The sequence below is a fragment of the Sabethes cyaneus genome, chromosome 2, assembly GCF_943734655.1.
Source record: "Sabethes cyaneus chromosome 2, idSabCyanKW18_F2, whole genome shotgun sequence".
NCBI classification, from domain to species: domain Eukaryota; kingdom Metazoa; phylum Arthropoda; class Insecta; order Diptera; family Culicidae; genus Sabethes; species Sabethes cyaneus.
In genome coordinates, this window is record NC_071354.1 from 86,256,209 (window position 1) to 86,280,702 (window position 24,494).

The 24,494-nt window shown below is 42.0% G+C and overlaps 2 protein-coding genes across 6 annotated transcripts in view; one reads left to right on the forward strand and one right to left on the reverse strand.

Annotated features, from left to right (window-relative positions):
- Positions 1-6,226, reverse strand: part of LOC128737883 (histone-lysine N-methyltransferase 2C-like) — a 37,200-nt gene extending 30,974 nt beyond the window's left edge. For 3 of the 5 annotated variants that reach the window (XM_053832628.1, XM_053832629.1, XM_053832626.1), the window contains exons 1-5: positions 5,465-6,226; positions 4,023-4,458; positions 3,448-3,960; positions 3,135-3,381; positions 122-3,073 (exon numbers count right to left, since the gene is read on the reverse strand). In XM_053832628.1, coding sequence (XP_053688603.1) covers positions 122-3,073; positions 3,135-3,381; positions 3,448-3,960; positions 4,023-4,458; positions 5,465-5,597 — 4,281 coding nt within the window. In that variant the 5' untranslated portion in view covers positions 5,598-6,226. The remainder of the gene's footprint in view (positions 1-121; positions 3,074-3,134; positions 3,382-3,447; positions 3,961-4,022; positions 4,459-5,464) is intronic. The other 2 variants (XM_053832630.1, XM_053832627.1) reach the window with 2 other exon arrangements.
- Positions 6,227-14,822: 8,596 nt separating this feature from the next.
- Positions 14,823-16,813, forward strand: LOC128734595 (eukaryotic translation initiation factor 2 subunit 1). Its single transcript, XM_053828869.1, has 4 exons — positions 14,823-14,904; positions 15,396-15,877; positions 15,934-16,166; positions 16,231-16,813. Exons 2-4 carry the CDS (start codon positions 15,414-15,416, stop codon positions 16,551-16,553), a joined length of 1,020 nt encoding a protein of 339 aa, XP_053684844.1. The 5' UTR covers positions 14,823-14,904; positions 15,396-15,413; the 3' UTR covers positions 16,554-16,813.
- The last annotated feature ends 7,681 nt before the right edge of the window (positions 16,814-24,494 follow it).

A 24,494-nucleotide genomic window follows, 5' to 3' on the forward strand; every position in this document is an offset into this window, starting at 1 on the left:
ACGATTGAAATAAATTCCAGGGCTTCCTTTTTTTTGGCAAACATTCGTTTTATAAATTACTAGCTTTGCTAATTCAAAAAAAGGAATACCCGGAATTTTTACAATTTGTATCGAATCTTACCTGTGACTCATCCGTCAGAACGTTTTTAAATATTTCCTCTACCTCCTTACTATCCATGTTACCTAAATTATCGAGGTTGAAATCCGGACTCAGTATGTCGGCTAGTTCGTTCTTAGATGTTTTGGTCAATCCATCTCCAAGCTCGGCGTCCGCCGTCAAATCATCGAAGGCGGCAGATGTTTTGGTTAGTTCTTCGTCGTCATTCATTATGCGATTAACGAAATCTTCCTCGATTAAATCGTTCGGTAGCCCGAAAACATCCTTTAGGGCTTCCGTGTCGCTATTATCATCATCTTCGGTTTTTATTGCGCCCGTCCCATCATCTGCTAGGATGCCACCGGCTGATGGCCCTGGAGTGGCATGGGACGACTTTGCCACCAAAGTCTGAGCTTGTTCCATGCTTTGTTGAAGCGCTTTTTGCTCCTGTAGTAATTTTTCTTCCTGTTTAATTTTCATCTCCTGCACGTATTTGAGTTCGTCGGCGTTCAATTTGATAGTTTTGTCGTCTGAAACGTCACTCTTTATGTCGTCATCGCTTTCATGTGGTTCAAACTTAACTGTACTGTTAGAATTTAAAAGCGATCTCCCGAAAAAAGCATCTTGTAGTATAGTTGGGTAAATTTCAATCAACTTATTCTTCTGTTTTCGTCTGATTGGTTTTTTCTTCGGTTTTACTTCTGGTGTTCCTTCGTCTAGCTGTGGAACAACCCCATCGGCAGGTCCATCCTCGTCATCTTTACCGTCTTTTGTGCGAACGGCTCGATTCCTCACGAAAAATCCTCCGATGCCAAGCTTCTGAAGATTTCTTTGACGTTTCTTGCGAAGCACCACAACACCCAGCTCATTGGTAAATAGAGCAAATCCTTCCGGTGGTGTCGGATCGTTCCACACCATGCCATCTTTGTAAATTTCGGCTTCCTCCTTAGGATCCAAGGGTTCGACTTTAACGTCGTCAAACGAGTTATCCAAGCTGCTTCCTGCAACCACGGATTCTATCGCAGCCAGTATCCCGGCATCTTTGTCTGTCGATGGAGGTTCCAGTTGAAGCTTTGGCTTTCGTTTACCACGCTTGCCGAATTCGGCTTGTAATGCTTTGATCTGATGCAATCCATGCTCGCTCAGACATACACCGTCAACGTAATGATTTCCCTCGAGCGCAAGGGGGATTATTTTCTCCTCGGGCTTGGGAGTGGACTTCGGGGTGGAAACCGGTGTTGGTATAATTTTCTTTTTTGGAATCAAATGAGGCGGCGGCTGATCAAATGGTCGACACAATAGGCAATTGTACCCGTCCTCAGCGCACCGTTCAGCGTCATTTTCGGATTTGATTTGATCGCAAGCACAATGCAGCCACCGTTCACACTGATGGCACTGGATAATCAGTTCTCCTTCAGTATATCCTTCAGCACAGCATGGACATTTAACTTGACTAGCACACGGACCACACTCAGAGTAATTATTTAACCAGCTGCAATTGTACCCAGGATCATTCGAGCCACACTTCAAACATATGGCACACCATTTGCACTTCCAATTTCCCTGTGGAACATGTTCCAAGGGTGGATTCATACAGTAAATATGATAGGAAATGTCACAATCATCACACAGTATAAGACGAGCTTCGTCGTTACGTTGTCCACATCCTTCGCAAATTGTGCAATCTAAGCAGCGCCATCCTTTCTGTAGTATCACTTTTGTAACCTTCACATTGGTGCAATAAGGATGATAACACTGCCCACACTGAGTGCACGCTATCAAACAACCTTCTTGATCGGTTCCTATAGCACCGCACATAACACAAATGTCCTGAGTCAGGACAAACTTGTCTTTAGCAGAACACAAAACAAGACGATTATCACCGCCCGGTTCATCTTCAGACGCTTTGGATACTGAAAAATCAGCCGTAGGCCGCTGCAAGCCCAATCCAGGAACTCCAAAAATGCCACGCATTTTTGCCTTTGGTCCTCGTTTTCTACTGAAATCAGCCAAACGCGACCTCTTCTGGAAACCTTTCCCATTGCCTTTTGGCCGGCTACCACTAGCAAACGAGAGTCCTAATCTTTTTTTAGCAATTTTACTGGCCACAAAAGGCTTTCCTTTACCAAGGCCAATATCACCTGAGGAGTTTCTTTCCCTTGGCTCAGGATCCACATCCATTGGGTCATCATTTAAACTTTCCTGAGATGCAGTCATACTTTCTTCATCAATACTGCTATTCCGTCGCATAGCTGCTACCCGCCCGGTATGAATAGCCGATTTACACGGATTGCAAAGGTATTCATAATCGGCATTATTTTCCTTCTTCACATGATAAACCGCCAAGTCCGCTTCCGGATCACAAGTACTATGCACAAATTTATTACACCCACTGCATTTGACCATTTCCCGATGGGCAGCTGCTCGATAAGCTCGGTGACAAATCGGACAAGAAAACCCTTTGTTCCTTTGCTGGTAGCAGGAATCACACACCGTATAGTGTGCGTGCCACCGGGACGATGTTCCTGCTCCCGGCGTCCGGGATCCACAATCCGAACAAACCCTACAACAGCGACACTTCCAGCCATACTTCGGAATCGACGTCATCACTGGCCGCAGACAGCTTGCATGGTAAATTTTATCGCACTGTTCGCAACCAACTGTCCGACCTTCGCTCGAATCTGGCACACGACATATTTGACACTTTTTGCAGGACGAACACTGCCAACCGGCTCGCACCCCCGGCAGCTGCGCCAAACCTACGCACGCCCCATGGTAGTGATCGCCACAAATCGAACACATCATCAGATTACCAACGTCTCCTAGGGCCGAACATTGGCGACAATTGATGTCCTCTGTACACACTAAAGGCACTTGTCCGAGATGCTCCTTGCAGAAGCAGTTGTACGATTGAATCACTTGAAAACCACCTGCTGCAGCAATGCACGGGTAGTGAAACGATTTCGGGCAGGACATCTAGGAAAAAAATAATTTACAAAAGAGACAGTTCGGTGGAATTTTCAAAGCAAATTTTTACCTTGCACGACAAGCTGGCTCCGTGGCGAGAACAGAAATAGCACTTTTTGTTCAAAGCTTGAGCAACGACCACCTCGAGATTGCTCAATGTTCCCGTTACGGTGTCCCGACTAACACCGAATGACCAAATAGCACAGGATCGATGAATATAGAAGAACCCAGCATCATTGATTGCCGCAAACTCTATCGGATCAGAATGACCGATTTTTTCCAACTCATCCACATACTCTGCCGTTACAACAGGGTTTCTGCGTAGAGAATAAAATTAAACCATTACCCTTAATATAGCAACTAGACAAGTGAGGTATTCTTACTTGCACTTATTCAGTCCCTTTTGCCTTTTGTTACTGTTCAACAGCGGCGGCACACCAAGAGCAATGCCTCCGGCTGCTGCTTTAGGACTCCTATCACCGAACATTTCCAGCGCAGATTTCTCCTCTTGTGATTGTAGAACGGCCGCCACTGTCATTTCCACATCGTCTTTGACTTCTATCCGTAACATCTCACCTTGACCGAGCTGGCTGCGTTCGGCAAGATTACATAGAGCACACAATTTACCTGCGTATTTTTCCGGAAAATAAGGTGACTCCTCCGGTGCCGGCATGAGGGCCGCCGCATCAGTTTCCATTTCTGCCGTTGGGGTAGAAGCAACCGAACTATTGGCGGTGCTCCCAGCCGGAGTTTCATCGCTCGGAGAAGGCAATATAAGGGATGTTAGACCTCCTCCTGCTCCGCCGTTGCCGTCGCTCACCAGACTGGTAATGCCGGACAAACTGTCCGATTTCCTTTTAGGAATACTACCACGAACAACATTAGTACTTTTAAATCTAAAATGTGGGGCTGGAGTAATTAGGAACACTACACTATTTACGAGGGAGTGTCAAGCTACCTTTTCATAAATTTGTTTTCCATGCTTCCCCCGGAGATAGAGCTTCCTGTTAGAACACCGCCGCTGAACTTTAACGTTGGACCGGACGTGAGCGGGGAAGTGCCACCTCCAGTGCCGCTGCCTCCTGTTGGTGTAGTGGACATTTTTACGAACGGTATAAAATCCTTTTTAGGTCTCCCAGGGCCACGACGCAGTGCCGCGGCAGAGGGTTTGCCTCCGCCTAGACCGTACCGACCAACAACGGGGATCGTTAGAGAACGAACTGCTGTTAGCGGGCCGGAGGACGGTCCTTGCAGGGAACGCGGTTGTCGTTGTACGCCACCACTGCTATTACCACCGCTCGACGCTGCCGTGATCTGTAAAGGCAGCTCCAGCGGTTCCTCAATGGGTGAAGACTGGCAAGTTATTGGAGTGGTGGTAGGATCTAGAATTGTGTCTAACCAAACGGGAAAAGGTACGGGGAAGAGAGAAAGGGTTGATTTCTTCTAGTCGGTTGCGTGAGAGCGCTTCTAGTGTAGCGGTGAGTATTTTGTTTAGCTGTTTTATTTAGCACTACTTCAGGGAATTTAGCGGGAAAAGCGTTTGGATGCAGAAACGCTAGACGATACGAATTGTGCTTGATAGTCTGCAAAATTATAACAAAAAAAGCAGTGCAAAGAATTAATACCGGCAACTAAGGAGTAACGGAACGAATCAAATATTTATATTTAAGCTGATTTACATGAACAGAAAGTTAAGCGTGGATTAGGAGAATAATTGAAAAAATATTTTTGAATGTCTTAGCCTCAACCTCAAATGGGTAAGAGTAAAAAAAGAAATATACCATTCTAGTAAAGTGCAATTCTTGTTGCTTCACTCGTTCGAGCTAATTGTCCTAAATATTTTAGTGTTGTAATAATACAATCGTTTCATTTCATTTTTTCGAACCAGAAAATAATTTGATAGTTTTATTACTCAAGAACCAAATATTTAGATAGAACAGCTTAGTCGTCTCCTGTGTTTATTTTATTCAGCACAGCAATGCATAAGCATGAACTTAATGCTGTAAGCAACGTTTCCCATGGCAAATGTGATTTTACCCTGTTAGCAACCTTACTGTAGGGGAAATACCGTTGACTAAAAACATTATTATTTGTAACACATCTCTGGATACAACTTCCAGCTTTCGAAAGGTCAACCCAACTTTGTTAAAAAATACACTCGTTTTGAATTTCCAATAGCAAAACCACACATAAATCTAGAAGATTATTAGAAATTATTTTCCAGAAACAATTTAAACCCGATTTGACTTTGAGGACAATAAACCGAAGAGCTATTGATAGAAGAAATAGGATATAGGCATGCATTTATAGAGAAAAAACATTGAGAAATCCAGAGTTTTAAGAAAATTATCGTAATAGCAGTGGAAAACGGATCAAGCCGGTTTGCAACGTTCGGCTTACCTAGTGGATTGGTTCCGGATAGAACATCTTGCTCTTGCTGCATAAAATCATAATCTCCGTAACCTCCATCAGTGGAGCCATCATCGAAGTCATCATCCACAATAATCTGCTCTGGATCCATGCTATATTTCATACAATACAATCACACTTTGAATTTTCTTCTTATTTTGCCATTTGTAACATCTTCGAAACATCAGAACAATGTAAATAAAACACTTCAAAAGGAAACCCCCAGCAAATCAACATTTTCCACAGTCAATTTTGTTTTCAAACAAATTTATTTCCACTTATTTTTTCCTCTTGTTTTTAGATTGGTCCGTTTCCACTGGTTGTTTTCGATAAAAACCGAGACTGATGTTATTCAATCACACTAGGGACAGTCTTTTTTAAAACCAAATTGATCTCTAGCTTATTAAATCGCAGATACGTCGATAATTGTTCAGTTTTTCTTCTGTAATCAACGAGGACGGAACTATACATTGCCACCGAAATTGAAATCATCTAAAATGCTGCTGCTGCTTCGAACGCCCACCGCGGTGGCGACAGCGACGAAAAGATGGTCGCCGCCATTGTTGATTTTCAGATTTTTCACTGGTCTCACTGTGAATTTTTCTGTCGCGATTTTTGCTCCGAAACTAAACGGCCCCGATCCAGAAATATCACCAAACGCAAGTGGGGCACTGGTGCAACCACGGACACTTACTTTTACTACATGGTTTTGACGATTTTATACACTTTTCCGGATCGATCGCGGAGCCACAGCCAATCGTTTTTCAGGAACAGTAATCACTTTAATGACAACACACAGCGTTTACGTGCGGGGCTTGCGGAGGGTAACTTTTCAGCCGCTTTCGCACTGTTGTAAGGTTTTAGTACATTTTCAAGATAATTTCAATAGCAACCAACGCTGGCAAGTCAGGATTACACTCTAGGCGTTGTTCACAAAGGACGTCCAGTATTATTCGGTGTCCCATTTTCGTCAGAGGGGTGGTTCAGACTACAGACGGTAGATAATCTACAGACGCGCAAAGAGAAAAATTACCAATTCGGCAACACTTTTTTTTGTTTATATTATTTAAACAGTTTTGGCAACTAGTCAGAATTGGATCGATCTTCCTATAATCAGCAGTAAGTTGCGTGAATCACCTGGTATGTTCCATGGAACTTCGCGAATTACGACGCATATTTTGCAAAGTGAACAAGCCAATTGAATTTTTTAAAGCATTATATGATATATCCAAGGTAACTAATCCATATGTTTTTAGTAAATCAATAGTTAAAGTTTTAACATCTCTGGTAGATTACAAAACTTTGTCTTCCCATCCTATACGAAACACAATTTTGTTTACTTTGCTCATTTGGTGTCTCGATTTGACGGTTCGATTGGTGTTTTATGCCACGCTCTTTGCGCGTCTGTAGATTATCTACCGTCTGTAGTTCAGACAACTCAAGCATCCCCACCGAGGGGCAACACTGTTGAAAATATATTACTTTTCCCTATGGAAATATTTTTTCAATAATGGCGGTTAGTTAAAACCCTATAAAGATATACATTTAGAGGGTTTTTTGGCTAGTGGGTCCAACTATCGGAAAAAAATAACATGCTTTTGGCAACTCTGCTCACGTCAAGTTGACATTTTCCCCCTTGCAAAACTGTCAAGCGTACGTTAGCAAAGTTGCCAAAACCATTTAAATATTTTCCAAAAGTTGCGCCCACTATCCGCCATTAAGCACGCGCAAAGGTGGATTAATATATGTGATACAGTGGACCCCCGTTCTTTTGAACTATTCCTCATGCAAACTAACGGGGTTAGTTTTTAATTTGAACAACTGGCAACTCTGCATATGCGTGATCTGGTCGCCCAACTCTTTGTTATTGTTTTGGTGGTTTGATTCAGTTGGAGTTGGAAGCAGCCAAGGAAGCAGCGAATATTTAATTCTCCGATCGGATTTCTATCATAATCGTTGGGAAAACGCAATGTGAAACAGATTAAACACGCTAAATTAGGACAAACAAATCGCGTTTATGCGCATTGTCTGCATAAGCAAATGATGTCATGTTGAGAATGACATTTAAACCATTTTTAATTTACATGTTGTGCAAACCAACGGGGTGCAAATTAAAAAGTGTTAAGATTGAAAGCGGTAAAGCAAACGAGGGTCCACGGTAATATTATGAAGTGTCTTGTCCCTCGCACGGTAATTAAATTTAAGTTTGTATACCGAGGGGTAAGACACTAAGTAAGATACGAAATCTTCATAATGTCGACTAACATTTGAAAAGGGCGGATAAGCCAAACGTCAAACAGACCGAGCGAGAGTTATTTTTTACTGGAGCATAGGAAAATGAAATCTCACTCGTTCTGTTTGACAGTTGGCTTATCCGCCCTTTTCAAATGTTGGTCGACATATTATCATTAATATTAGAGTGACTATATACAGAGTGGCGACATATCATCCCAAAAGTATGCAATGCGTATTTTCTTTCTCTTTCCTGCAGGTGCGTTGGATTGGTCGTCTGCTCGATTGGAATGACACTGACAGATAATTATTTTAATTTTGACATTGTCGCCACTCTACACTGAAATCAAACCATCAATTAGTTTTATATGCAACCCGCATATAAAACGTCCGTGTATCATTTGATTAGGGGCACATAAAATTCATAAACGCCTATTCACAATTAACAGTGTAGCACATAAAAACTATGGCCATTCTAATAACATGTAAGTGTTAAAATGACAATTCTTATTGAACCATCTTATACAATCTATTAGTTTTGGGTAATAGTGAAAAAGTATGTTCCACTGCATATAAATTTAGTTCGAATGAATTCGGCAACATGTCTGAATAGTCCGTGGAGCAATGGCCTGTTGCTGTGGTGCAGAGTTTTGCTTTTTCAGTAGTGCTTCTTCATTTTTCGGAAGGTAGATTGAACATTATTATATAAATAAGACTTATTTCTAATATGTTACTTTATTTATCAGAAAGAAGTTACAATATGACAACGCTGCTATCGGTTACGTAGTGGATTAGTAGTGAGCTCTTGGTGGAAACGGTAATCAGTTCGGTAAAACAATCGGAACTTACATTGTTGGAAATCCAGCCATCTGAAGCGGGTTAGAGCAATGGAACTTGCTGCTACTGAGGATAAGGCATTATCAGCATGCACTTTACCATCATATGCAGCTACTGTCCAAAATTTATCTTTTACTAATTGGGTGGAATATGTGATAAAACAGGTAAAAAATAATTACAATTTTAGCGTTGTTTGTTTAAGTTGTGGGTTTACAATTGCAGTTGAACTCTGTAATGGAATATGATGGTAAACGGCAAGCTACCTCCACAGGTTTTTAGTATTCATGAGGTAATGTCTACTTGTAACATTTTTCCAACTCGTTTTTAGAATTGGGCTCTTTCATGTGACTTCGGGCACGTTACTCGGTAAGACACACATACTGGATGCCAGGTCTAAGTCGAGAAGGAAACTGCTTCTTTGTCAGGTTTAAAACTTTTTCTGTTACAAGGGCCTACGTAATGCGTTGAAAACGGACGGGGTCTGTAAAATATTGTAACTGGATGCTACAATCGTACGTCTGCTGTAAATAAACGAATAAATATTATTCACCAAACCCTAAATTATTTCATTTAGTGAGCGACATACTATGAACAACGGTGATAAATTTAATAACAAATTTTATTATTAATGAATAACCCCAAACTATAAAATTCATATTCCGTGCATTTAAAATGTATTTGTAATGTTCTTTAATATTATATACGACCATGTAATAAATTATTTGTGCGGGTTTTATAAATTTTATATTTCTTGGCACATAAAGGTGTTATAAGAGCTGAATATACAATGTAAGGATTTGGAACATAATTCTTAAGTGCGGAAGCTAATTGCAAAATTTTATATGTGATGCACATACAATTTATTTAGCCAATTTTTTCAGTGTATATATAGTCATATATATATAATATTAGGCCCCCTTACAGCCCATATAAATGTATACCTTTATAGGGCTTTAGGTCATATCTAGCTTTTTACGAGCCATAATGGCGGACGTGTTCGTAATATTTGAACGGCATTTTTGACATTTCCCAAATACATCGCACGTTTTCTTTCCGCGCGTCTACGGTAAAATTAAAGAAATGTATGGAAAGAAAACGTGCGATGTATTAGGAAAATGTCAAAAATGCCGTTTAAATATTGCGAACACGTCCGCCATTCGCTATGACGGCGCCGCAGTGAAGACACCTACATTAGTTTCGAGAATGCGTGAAGCGGAATAGCGATTATGTTAAAGAGTGCAAAAGATAGAAATATGTCGGAAATAATTCTCACGCATTCAGCTGCGGGCAGTTCTGTAAGTGGAAAAGAGGTCGTGCGGTGCCGTCTTTGCGAATTATGGCTCGTAAAAACCTGGATAGAGCTAGCTAATTTGCGGTTGTGATGTTGGTGGTTTGTTTACCTCCAGTTTGAAAAACGTCATGGAAAAACCAACAGCAGCAGCAACAAATCGCGTGTACGTATACGAGGCATAGTGTGCGTACGGAAGCTGTCAGCAATCTCAATTTATGGGTGGGAACCAAGGGATCGGTCAATCGGCACAACCGTTTTTATGTTAGGCGACTTGAAACGAGCCTAACTGTGCCGATGCTGTACGGAAAGTGCCGAACTGCAAGATTTGGTTAAATTCGTCATAATCTGATAGATTTGGCAACCGTGCGAGATGATTTTGACAACTGGCAGTGCTCCCATTTCATATGTAAAATTTAAAGACCCTTCCCACCACTAAGAGGGGGGACTCTCATACAAATGAAACACAAATTTCTGCATAATTAGAGACAAGAGGTCGGACACTCAGCACACCCAAGTAACCATAAGCATTAATCTAAAACCGTATATTGGAAATAATTCTGCATCCCAAGTGCCAAACTTTTGTATATTAGCAATCTTAATGCTTATAAAACGTATATTAACATTGTTGATGCATAGAAGCATTAACGTAAATCAGCATTAAAGAAAACAATATATGCGCATATAACGTAACAATATAATGCATTTAGTCAATTGCATTAAAACGAGCCGTAAGTGTTGATGAACGGCTTGTACTTGACTTCTTATTTTGCTATTCTGCGGCCACTATTTGTGCCCTCTTCCATCTGACGGTTGTCGTCTTTTTCTACCCTATTGGTAATGCAGGATAAGTAGCTATGATATGAGAGGGAATATCACCAAGATTTAAATACGACTAATTTCACCTCACTCAATCACATCCGCTATGGTTTAGATAGCAAAGGTGCAAGGAAACGAATGAGGTTGCATGACTAACTCCCGGTTCGAGCCCTGTCTAGGTGGTAAGATTATTCAGCATTTCCAAAAATGGTTCGGTTTATCCTGCTCCCCTTGAGATGCAGCAAAAAAAAAATCGCTAGCTTTTTCAGTTTTTTAAATCCCGACCGAATCTATATTTTTATTTACCATAACAAGCAAACGATATGCCATCGAAACTTTTTCGATACGTCGATAATGTAGACAAAATGACGTTTCGTTTAAGCCTCAAACAAACACTGATAAGGCTTATTGGATGCTTGTGGCGCTGCATTTTAACAACCCGCTATTTCGCCTTTTTAGCATTATGTGAGTTCTACAGAAGTATATGAAGAAAAATATGCTTTTAATCATAGTTCTGTATGCTTATACAATGTTGTCCAAGGACTAGTGTTTAGTGCTTACTGGTTACTTGGGCATTGTACCGCGGCACTTCAGAGATATCAAGCGGCACACCTCTAAAGCCTTATAAAAAGAACATTTATAGGGCTTTACACAACGGTTCAATTTTACATATGAAATGGGAGCACCGCCAGTTGTCAAAATCACCTAGCACGGTTGCCAGATCTGTCACATTATAACGAATTTAACAAATCTTGCAGTTCGGCACTTTCGGTACAGCATCGGCACAGTTCGGCTTGTTTCAAGTCGCCTAACATAAAAACGGCTGTGCCGAGTGACCAACCCCTTGATTGAAGAACTAATCAAGCTAATGGATCTAAATTTGGCATGTGGGTGTTGTTGAAGGCAAGAATTTCTTCTATGGAGAATTGAGACCCATCCCTCCTTTAGAAAGGGAATTACGACCCCTCCTCCCTTTAAACCCCCTCCTATACAAATGCAATACAAATTCCCGCTTATCTCGAAAACTAATCAAGCAAAAAAAACCAAATTTGGCAAACGGGGGTTTTTAGAGGCGAGAATTCTTTTTTGATGAGTTAGAACTCCTCCCCTGTTTAGGAGGGAGGGGGGACCTCCATACAATTGAAATACAAATTTCCCCATTAACTCAAAAACTAATCAAGCAAATAGAAACAAATTTGGCATGTGGGTGTTGTTAAAGCAAAAATTTCTTCTGTGGTGAATTGAGACCCCTCCCCTCTTTAGGAGGGGAATTATGACCCCTCCCCCCTTTAAGAGGGAAGGCTCCCATACAAATTTCATCTTATCTCGAGAACTAATCAAGCAAATGAAACTAAATTTGGCATGTGGGGGTTTTTGGAGGCCATGAAAAAGCTATTCAAATTTACCATGATTCTTGAACAAGTAATATCTTCTCAGATAATTTTACCACCTTTCATGGTCATGTCTAGTAATTTTGACTATAGGATTCTGTTATATTGGTTATGTATCGGGGTAACGCCGAATGTAAAGCATAGTAATTTTGACCAGAACACTGCTTAAGCTAAACAGAAATCTTTTCTGCAAAAATTCACTGGTGTATCCTCTTAATTTTATCCTCTAATATGGTAACAATTGGGTCCTAAAATTTGTGATAAAAAGATGATTTTTTTAGAAGGAACGATAAAGCTTCCCATTATGACTACCAGAGTATAGTTTTTTCTTTTTTAAAAAGATGCAGAGCATTAAAAAATTAAAAAACAAAAATATTGTAATTTATTCTCCCTTGACATTAGAGATCTTTCTTGACATAACGAAATAACACGTTTCTGGCAACAATGATAACTTTTTGTCACTGGCAACTCTGGTTTGACATTAGAGCAGTTGATCGTTTTGACAGTTACAGCTTCGCAGTTGTCTCTTGTGCTTGTCTGCGTTTTGCTGGTCGTGAGGAAGTGGAACATCAAATTTGTACTAGTTATCGGATAAAAGTTTTGATTCGGGCAATGTATTCCAATCCATCGATTCACGGTGCTAGACTTTGTCCAAATCTAGTTTGCGCTAAGAACGACTAAACGATGTCAAACTGATGGCCAACAGTATAATCTCGGTACAATCGACCCCGCAGAACAGTATGAAAAAAAAACGCCAGTCGAAACTGACACCGTATAATCAATCAGATTGGTATGTTCTGCTACTCCGACGTGAATCAGCAGTAGGGCGAACGGCTGACCAAAAATTTCTGTGCGTTTCTAACCAAACACGGTCGCATCTCGATGGCGGGTGTTGCATCCGAAAACTGACTTTTTGCAACTTTTGACTTTTTGATACACTATCACATGAACGTGAAGCAGAGATGCCATATTTTCTAAAAAAATGTCTGCAACTGCTCGAAAACCGAAAAAATCGAGCAGTTTTCTGGCTACTCGAATTTTCTGGTTTAAAAATAATCTGCGAAAATCTGCACACTTTTTTAGGAAGTCTGTGAAAGTTGAAAGAGCTTCGAACAGAAATCTGCACCAAATCAATAAAAGTCAGAAAAACTGCAAATATCTGCAAATTTATAACGATCTGCAAGACCGTTCCAAAAATCTGTAATTTGCAGACAAATCTGCAAATCTGGTATCCCTGACGTGAAGGTAAACAAAAAGTTTTTCGTGACATTTCAAGACATACTATGGTTTCTTTTTATAATTCGTGTTGTCTAGACATCGCTTGACACAACCATGCACAACTATAGTTTGTCTATATAAGGTTGCCCAAATGTTTATTTTTTGTTCAAAATCTTACAAAATTAAAAAAAAAAGGTTTTTAACGGCAATAGCCTAAAAATATAAAATTGAATATCAAAATATGTGTTCCTAACCCTAACCTCATCGATTCAAGCTAAAAACGACATAGGGCTTTAGGACCCAATTACCGCATGATTCTTGTTTCAGTGTAGGTTTATTTATTTTTCTATAGATCTACTGACCTCTATTACTTTTCTTAAGTTGGGTCAGCCCTGCGAAATGGTACTTTCTACGAAAAGATTTTCCGTGAAATGGTCCATCCCGCATAAGGTTTTTTTTGAGAAATGGCATTCTGCGAAACTCTATATTCCGCGTTATGTTCAAACGAGATGTGGTGTTCCACAAAGTGGTATTCGGCTAAATGTTATACAATCATGGCGAATATTTCAATGCTATCCGCTATATTTTATCAGGCTAAGCAATGGGGGGAGTTGTTTTCTACATGAACTCCGCAGAAACTTGCAAAACTCGAGATTATGACAAAGGTCATCCGAGATTCACGATTTATGGTACAACCTAGGGTACAACACATTAAATGTGCCACAAATTTTGTGGCAACCCAGCTTTCCACGAACGATAATGGCGGATATTGAGCACAAGTGGGCACAATCTTTCGACATTCATTGGAGGAGCATCAGGTTCGCCCTGAAGGAGTTACTATGGGAACATCCATGATTGTTTGTTGTTCAAGTGTAAAAATATAAACATTGTTTAGTTTTCGCACATGAAGCGAAACGTATTGCTAATTTTCCACCTTTTCGTGTACGATGAATAATTGAACAGATAAGAAGTTTTATGGATTGTGGCTTCGTAGTTTGCGCATACTTCGGAAATAACGTCCAAATGCGCAACGGAAAGTTTCTTATCAGACCGAGACGCTGGCCAACTTGGCTACGGCTCGACCAATATAAAGTTAATGCTTGTCTGAGTGCACGCGAGTATTCAATTCGCACAATACAAAAGGATATTTTTTGAGCCGGTGCTTTCAGGAAATTATGACCACAAACCACAAAAGTTTGCTTCCGTTCAATTATTTTCCTCTTCCGCTGATCTGTAAAACTTAACGATGTTAAGTTAACATTTTTACAGTCGAACAACAAACAATCATGGATGTTTCCATAGTAACTCCGTCAGGGTGAACTCGACGCTCCTCCAATGAATGTCAAAAGATTGTGCACACTTGTGCTCAATCACCGCCATTATCGCTCGTGGAAAGCTGGATACGAAGTTTGTCGGGTCAGCTAGTGATAATGATAAATATTATATTGTATCTTTGACCTAAATTCTGCAAATCTGATGCCCCTGCTGTTTTAGTACAAAGCTTTTCGCACTTTTGCTCCAGTTTGACGTTAGTCAATGTTTTCTTCTACCTTCTTTCTGTCAGCGTAGATTCGGCATTTGCCACATGTATATTACATCAGTTAACTAAATTCCCTTAAATTTGGTTGAAATCTTTATCAAAACGGGTAAATATATCAACATTTATTAGCTTCTTTTATAGCACATCGCTTGAGTCAGTTTGTTGCGTCGAAATCATTTGTAACTAGTGAAAAACTGCTTAGTTTCCTATCGCAGAACAAAGCTTGGTTGGTACCAAGCCTATAGTTACTATATATATAGTTCGGCGGATTCAAAAATCGGGAGCCAAATAAACGTCAAAAGCGGAGCCAAACGTTTTTCAAACTTCGAATTGTGGGACTAATGTTAATAAACACACTTTATTTTCATAGAACTAGTCATTTTCAACACCCACTAGCGATTATTTTCCGTAAAAACCTGCACATTTCTCCATAATTTCAAATTTAATTTCAAAAATCAGGGTTGCCAATTCGCCTGGTTTTCTATCCGCCGAACTATATATATAGTAACTATAACCAAGCCCCGTAAACAGCATAGAATTACTAATGCTACGGAAACTAAATGTGTCGTTGAATTAAAACTTTGTTTTTTCCTGCAGCAAATTTACATTAACAAAATGGTGTTATCGTGTCGGTTCTACAAGCAAAAATATCCGGAGGTTGAGGATGTTGTCATGGTCAATGTTCGTTCCATCGCTGAGATGGGAGCATATGTGTACCTGCTGGAATACAACAACATCGAAGGAATGATTTTACTGTCGGAATTGTCCCGTCGACGTATCCGTTCGATTAACAAACTGATCCGAGTAGGTAAAACGGAACCGGTGGTTGTTATTCGTGTCGATAAATTCAAAGGTTATATTGATTTGTCCAAACGACGCGTTTCGCCGGAAGACGTGGAAAAATGCACGGAGAGATTTGCTAAAGCCAAAGCTGTGAACTCGATTCTGCGGCATGTAGCGGATATGATGAAGTTTACCAACGAACAGCTGGAGGAGTTGTACGAAAAAACAGCTTGGCATTTTGAGGAAAAGCTAAAGAGCAAAGCCGCTGCCTATGATGTTTTCAAGCAGTGTGTAATGTAAGTATTGAAATGTGGTTCCTTATTTGTTGTGTTAACGTGAAACTTAATTTTAGTGATCCTACTCTTCTTGATGAATGCGGCCTGGATCCAGAAGTGCAGGAGTTATTGTTGAGCAACATTAAGCGAAAACTAACCTCGCAAGCCGTTAAAATTCGTGCCGATATTGAATGTGCTTGTTACGGTTATGAGGGTATTGATGCTGTTAAAGCTGCTCTGCGAGCAGGATTGGAACTCTCAACCGAAGAACTGCCCATAAAAATAAACTTGATTGCACCTCCGTTATATGGTAAATATGTAATGATAATTAGCATTTTTTGATTATTAAAATTTTGTTTTAACCATCAATCAAGTCATGACAACCTCAACACCGGAAAAGGCCGATGGCCTGAAAGCACTGGAAGTCGCAATAGAAAAAATAAAGGAAACAATCGAGGAACTTGGCGGTGTGTTCAAGGTTCAGATGGCACCGAAAGTCGTCACGGCCACTGACGAAGCCGATTTGGCACGCAAAATGGAACGAGCTGAGGCAGAAAATGCGGAGGTGGACGGTGACGACGAAGAGGATGAGGACGAAGAAGGTATCAAGTATAATCCGGACGGCGAAGAGGACGACGTTGATGGTGATGATAAGGAAAATAGTGCCGACGAGAGTGAGGACAAGAAAGAGGAGTAAACTACACATACCAGCAGTAGTTGAAAGCAAATAAACAACTGATCAGGAAGGAGTTATTAGAACACAGCAACACGTCGTTTATTCAGAACGCCGTTTACTAACTTTAATTATTTAATAGAAATTTACGAATCATAGGTCACAATCATTTGTTTTCCAAGATTGATGTTTTGTAATTCCAATGAAAGCAGTTTGTCAGTTTTGCTTGAATATCTCAACAACAAATATACCAGACGAACGAAAGTATTTAAATTGGTGTTCAACAGTATTGTTTTCTGATGAGTGATATTTCCTTAGATAGAGAAAATAAGGCGAAATACCAGCGCATGAAAGCGATTTGGTTTTAATCTGGTAAGTATTCCACAATAAACAAGTAAAATCATGCAATTTAAATGATAATTCTATATTGTAATAATCACGCAATTAACGATCATTATAAGTTTCATCACGATTTAAATGTCGCAAATGTTAATTAAGGTGCAATTAGTCGTCATCGATTCCGCCAATTTCAAAAGCAAAAGTTTTTCAAAGTTGTTTTGTTGTTTGAAACAAAAATTCTGTTCATGACAATATACAATATACAGCACGGGTCTCCTACGAAAGGCTGAAAATCGAAAGGCTGAAATCTCGAAAGGCTGAAAACCGAAAGGCTGAAATTTCAAAAGGCTGAAAGCTACGAAAGGCTGAAAATCAAAAGGCTGAAACATCATAAGGCTGAAAAATATATAAGACTTCGTCTATAAGGTTTGCCAGGGGAAAGCAAAGCAAACAGAACTGTTTTATTCATACGGGCGAGTATGTCATAAAACTTTCGCGGCTTTCTGCCTGCTCAAGTGTTCGTTATATGCTGTCCTTACTCGCTGCCGCTCGTTCGGACTCAACTAAGGGATAACCCCTACTAGTCAGTAAACCTAGGAAAATGCTTGCACCTAAATAGAGGTGGTTTCTGCGGGGGGGCTGCCCCCCCGCAGTGGCCGGCGCTTCCGACGGCGGGTCGCCGGCGAACACTCGCGGCCTGCGGCCGTCTCGTCCTGAATCATCTAGGAATGTGTTTGGCACATAAACATGGGATCATTGTAAAAATTTACTGGAACACATTGAAACGAGATGAAAAGCATGCAATGCCTTCTCAGTGCACAGGTTAAGCTTAAATGATACGCTTTCCCCGTTGGACACTATAAAATGCAGTGTAATTATTTTTCATAATTTATAAAAAATTATCAAAAATTAAGTAAGTTTTCTTCGATTTAAGTTAAAATTGTGAAAAATTCTGAAATTTCTGCCTTTAGCATTACATACACATTGTTTATTCAAAGTTTCAGCCATTCGTTATTCAGCCTTTCGAACATTCAGCCTTATGAGATTTCAGCCTTTTGTCCATTCAGCCTTATGTAGGCGTTACTTAGTTTTCAGCCTTTCGAATTTCAGCCTTTCGTGTTTCAGCCTTATGATTTTCAGCCTTATGTTGCTAACCCATACAGCACAATGTGATGAGTTATATTTCCGAAATTTTATTTGCATTATTTTTGGATCCTACAAATTGTGAGTTTCAAAAATACTCAAATTGCATGGTTTTGCAATTTGAACCTCCGTTAAATTCGTATTGGGTGTGAATTTTCAACGTTTTATTGATATCTATTGTAAGCATTCCAAAACTTTCAATTTAAAAGTCGTTCACCATTGTTCAAAATGTTGGATGATGTTATTTAATTCCTTACATTCATCTCCTTCACCTCATTTCACTCGCGGCGGGTCTTCTCTTACAATCACCATCACCTCACCTTACAATCCTCGGGTCCTTTTGCTCATCTAAATTTTTTATGAAAGTTGTCTGACAGCTTCCTGCGTAAACTGTGTGCGAGTCAGTCATTGCAAGATGGTGAGAAGTGAGCCCAAATGTCACACGTACATGCTTACTTCTTAGTCGGGGGGACTTTTGTTGTATCAAGAATTACTCTCCACTGTGCCCTGTTCTGGGCTACTCGTCAATTCGTTGAACGTCTCGACACATGCAAGTCGGCTTCAAGCACTCGAGTGCCGATGGGGTTGAAGAGAACTAATTTCACTGCACAGTTATCTGGCATCCTTGCGACTTGACCGGCCAACCGTAATCTCTCTAATTTCGCCAGGTGTGCAATGGGAATCTTTCTAAGAAGTGTCTGCAGCTCGTGATTCATACGCCTGCGCTATTCTCCGCCTTCCATTTGTACATTTGCACTCCACCAAAAATCGCAGCACCTTTCGTTCAAATATATCAAGTGCACGTATGTCTTCCATAAGCAAAGTTCTTGAGGCTGTTCGTAAAGGACTACCGATCTGATTAGTGTTTTGTACAACGTCAGCTTTGTGTGGCGGTGTATGCTTCCTGATCCAAGCGTGTTGCGGAGGAAAAAGTAGGCTCGACTGTCAGCTTGATTCTCCTTACTCGTATTATATACGAGCTCATTGTCGTCAATAGTCACTATCCGTGGGAAACAAACGTTGTTTTTTCTGGAGCCTCTTCCTTCCGTATATTTGGATGTTGGCACATTGATTTGTAATTCAATCCTCCAAGCTCCCGTTTTTAGTCAGACCTTGATTGTCTCTACCGTTCCAAGGTTTCTAGCAACGATGTTGAGATTGGCTGCGAAGGTTAGTCGCAACTTACAACCCTCTGCGGGATTCGAAAGGAATTTCCGAATAGACGCACGAGAGTGCCCCGGAAACTCGCACGTAGCACATCACTTGCTCCAGGGCAGCTTTGATTAGCCGGGTCAGTTCGTCCGAAAGACCGCTCTCGTGCATTATCTGTTAGAGCTCGACTGTATCGCATGCTGCGCTGAAATTTAAGAGAATATGCGTGGGCACTTAGCATTCCCGAGGTTTCTGGAGGATTTGTCGAAGAGTGAAAATTTGATCCGTAGTAGCATGGCTCGCCATTCAACCCATCGGATACGGTTCTAGGATTTCTCTTACTATTGGGGATAGACGACGAAACAAAATCTGGGAGAGCACCTTATAGACGGTGTTGATCAGCGTCAGAACCGGCGTTATAACGCGCGAAGCTCTGTGTAGTTTAAGCAACTTTGCTTTTTTTGTATGCTACACTTACTTACTTACTTACTTAGGTGGCTTGCCGTCCTAAGACAAAGCCTGTCGAACAAAGTTTCTCCATGTAACTCGGTTGAGGGCTACCGCTCTCCAATTCCTCGGGCACCGAGTACTCTCCGCCAGATCTCGCTCCGCCTGGTCTAACCATCTCGCTCACTGCGCTCCTGGTCGTCTTGTTCCTACCGGATTTGAGGCGAACACCATCTTTGCAGGGTAGTTGTCCGGAATTCTTGCAACATGTCCTGCCCATCGTATCCGTCCAGCTTTAGCCACCTTCTGGATACTGGGTTCGCCATAAAGCTGTGCGAGTTCATGGTTCTTCCTCCGCCTCTATACTCCGTTCTCCTGTACACCGCCGAAGATCGTTCTTAGCACTCATCGTTCGAAAACTCCGAGCACTCGCAGGTCTTCCTCGAGCATTGTCCATGTTTCATGCCCGTAGAGAACAACCGGTCTAATAAGCGTTTTGTACAGGGTGCAATTTGTACGGGGACCGCAATTGCTTGTGGAGCCCAGAGTATGCACGATTTCCGCTGATAATACGCCTCCGAATCTCACGGCTGGCATCATTGTCCGCCGTTATCAGTGAGCCAAGGTAGACAAATTCATCGACTACCTCAAACTCATCGCCGTCGATCAATATACTACTGCCCAAGCGGTGTCGTTCGGCCTCGGTTCCACTGGCCGGCACGTACTTTGTTTTAGACGTATTTACCTTTAACCCAATCTTTTCTGCTTCGCGCTTCAGTCTTGTGTACTGTTCAGCCACCGCCACAGATATTCTGCCGATAATATCCATGTCATCGGCAAAGCAGACGAATTGACTAGATTTGTTGAATATCGTGCCCCGCGTGTTGATATCCGCTCGATTCATACACCTTGTAGCGCTATGTTGAACAGCAGGCATGAAAGACCATCACCTTGACGAACCCCTCTGTGTGATTCGAATAAACTTGACAATCCACCCGAAATCTGAATACAGCACTGTGTACCATCCATCGTAGATTTAATCAATTTGATGAGCTTCCTGGGGAAGCTGTTCTCGTCCATGATTTTCCATAGCTCTTTCCGGTCGATGGTATCATACGCGGCTTTCAAGTCAACGAATAAATGATGCGTGGGAACTCTGTATTCACGGCCCTTTTGAAGGATTTGCCGCAGTCTAAATATTTGATCCGTTGTAGACCGACCTTCGACGAAGCCGGCTTGATAAGTTCCCACAAATCTATTCGCAATTGGTGATAGACGGCGGAAAATGATTTGGGACAGCACTTATAGGCGGCATTGAGAACGGTGATCGCTCGATAGTTCTCACAGTCCAACTTGTCGCCCTTTTTATAGATCGGGCAGATAACCCAATCTTTCCACTCCTCCGGTAGCTGTTCCGTATCACAAATTCTAACAATTAATCGGGGTAGACAAACGGCCAACTTTTCTTTTTAATAAGCTCCGCTCCGATGCCATCTTTTCCAGCTGACTTGTTGTTCTTTAGCTGCATGATGGCCTCCTCAATTTCGCCTATCGTTAGGGCTGGCACCTCTTCCCCGTTTGTTGCACCGTCGAAATCGCTTTCCCCGCCGCTATGGTTCTCCGCCTGGGCGCCATTCAGGTGCTGTTTCCACCTTGTTACCGTTTTGCATCTTTACCCTATACGCTTAGGTATAATTGGAGATAAACGCAATGTGCCAGCAGCTTACTAGAGTTCAGCATGAATTTGATTTGTATAATTTTAGAATTAGGTTGGGGAAGCGATTAATATTATGTTAAAATTATGCTGTTACAAATTGAAATGAATATAAATAAATATAAAATATTAAAGACTCAAATATATACATTAGGGACAAAATAAGAATAAAATAAGCATTCCGTGTAATTAAAAAGACGTTAAAATTAGGCAAGATAAATTAGCTCACTGTGCTTAACGAAAGACAAACATAACAGCACCGAAACCTTGAGCGCGAACGTAAAACGCATAAGTAGAGTTCAGTGGAGTGAAATCCTGAACCGAGTAGAAGATCCGGCTTGTCCTTGATAAGTTACAGGCGATCATTTTGGATCGAGTTGCGAACAGTGCAAGTTTTACATATTTAGCTTGCGTTATATTTCGATACCTTCAATGTGCTACAGTGCAAGTCAAATCAGCAGTACAGTGCAACACATTCCGTTAAGGAAATTAAAGAATCCCAGTCAGGGCCCATTAATGCTCTTAGAGCAACATCCGAGAGAATAGCCACGAGTCGACCGGTATCGGTATAGGACCGGTGTCGTTGGCCGAACGATATGCGATTAAATGCAACATAACCGCAACCGCGGACAATCCCTGCCTTAGAGGTCACACGCTCTCATGCCAGAGGCGGTGACGGGCTAAGATACAGCAACGATTCTAGTACCACCGGGAAAACTTACCCCGCAACCGCGGTCAAACCCCGCCTGTGAGGTCACTCGCACTCCAGCCAGAGGCGGTGACGGGCCTGGGTTAATACGAAGCCAAAATCCCGCAAAATACAAACACCTACGTAAGGCCAGCAGTGCCACCCCGCCTTCGAGGTCACGTGCACTAGCGCTAGAGGCCGTGACGGGTCTGGGTACCCCTGAAGCTGCTGTCCGATCCCACACAACATTCGCAGTTCGCGGTTTATCTTCGAGAATTTGTCTTCGTCAAGTGAATGGTCGGCCGACCCCGCAGAGAATGAAGAAAAGTCCAGTGAGTTTATAAAAATAAAAATTAGTTGTATGAACAGTAAGTAGAGTGACTTTGATTCCTTGATCGAAAAGTAGACCCGAAGCCGACTATGAAAGCCTTCGTGCTCCTCACAGCTGAGCTAGCCAGAGAAGAGGCCATGAGAGCCCAGCCCCTACACGGTTCCCAGTGGTTCGACCAGGAACTTGGGGTGGGAGGCCCCTCCGGCCTCAGCAATAACAACCTATCGGTCACCTCACGATCGTCCGTCAGAATACTGCCAGTCTTATCCCGGCACATTTCGGCTCGCGGCACAAAGCCTTTGCGGGATCCGTTCAGTTTCTGGTAAAACTTTCGCATTTCCTGAGAAGGATGCAGCCGCTCCAACTCCTCTTTTTTACCGCTCTTCCAGGAAGCGGTTTTTCTCCCGAAAGATTTAGTTTCGCTGCATATTCTTCTGTTTGTATCTTTACACGTTTTGACGTGTAACACTGCGCATGTTGGCCGCCCGCGCAGCGTTCTCCTCATCCATCACCCTCCTACGTTCATCGTCAAACCAATCGTTTTGCTGATTCCGGGTCACATGCCCGATGGAGCTCTCCGCTACACTGCTGATGGCTGTTTTGATAGTGTTCCAACAGTCCTCAAGAGGGGCTTCGTCCCGCTCGTCCTCTTGCAGCAGCGCAGCTTCGAGTGAATGCGCGTAGTTTGCGGCGACATCTGGCTGCTTCAGCCGCGCGAGATCTAACCGAGGCTGGCGTCTTAACCACCACTAGGTAGTGGTCCGAGTCAACGTTAGCGCTTCGATAGGATCTGACGCCGATAATGTCTGAGAAGTGCCGATTGTCGATTAAAACGTGGTCGATCTGTGATTCTGTCTGATTTGGTGACCTCCAGGTGTACTTGTGATGGATTCTGTGCTGGAAAAAGGTACTATGTACGGCCATATTCTTGGAGGCCGCAAAGTCGATAAGTCTTAGGCCCATTTCATTGGTCCGCTGGTGTGCACTGTAGCTTCTAATCACCGGTTTGTATTCCTCCTCCTGGCCGACCTGAGCATTGAAATCCCCGATGACGATCTTGATATCATGTTTTGGCAGCGGTCGTATTCACTCACCAACTGCGCGTAGAATTCATCCTTGTCGTCATCGGTACTTCTGAGGTGAGGGCTGTGCACGATGGGTGAAGATGCTTATATTGAAGAATCGGCCCTTGATTCTCAACCTGCATATTCGAAGATTGATTGGCCACCACCCAATCACCCGTTTCCGCATCTCGCCCATCACTATGAAAGTTGTACCCCGCTCGTGTGTGTTGCCGCGGCTCTGGTAGATGGTATGTCTATCTCTGAACGTACGTACCGTTGAGCTCTTCCAGCACCTCCTGCAGCGCTACGATGTCGAACTTGCGGTTCTTCAATACGTCGGAGAGCACTCGAGTGCTCCCTTGCAAGTTGAGAGATCGGCAGTTCCACGTCCCGAGTTTCCAATCCATAGTCCTTTTTCGTCGCGTGGGTCTATTCCGGTTGTTCCAGTAAGAATTTATTTGTTCTTCGTTCCGTGCTTTAGTATTTTTCGTGATGACGGCTTGCAAAACCTGCAACACCAACCTGCTGTTTCGCCCGAGCCCGGAGTGCCAACGAAGCTCGAAAGAGCTCTCCTTTCCTGTCAGCATACGACCTAGGCTTCCACCGGGGTTGGTTACTCGATCTCCACCAAAGTTGCTCGTATCCCGGCTGGTACCACGAGGAGGTAGGAATAGGAGTTGCTGAATAATAGGCTATGAACCACTGTAGGGTCTATTTTATGTCTACACGTGCACAAGGCACCGACAGTACGCATTATTCAGCCGTTTACCAGCCGAAATGCGGTCATATATATATATATTAATATTTTTTGAAACGGTGGTTCTACAATTGACGAAGCGACGGTAAGGGAAAGAAATCCGCTCCGCGGGGAACCTTTCCGCTCTTTCCTCTCCTTCACCAAATTTTTTTATTTTTTTCCCCTACCGTGCCTTCATCAACTGTAGAACCACCGTTTCAAAAAATATTAATACAACTGTAACTTAGAAAATAATTTTTACTAATCTGCATATGAGCAACAATTTTTGCGGATCGTTTCGTATCGGAGTGAAGAGAATCCTCATGTCATTATCATTGTTACAAATGATAC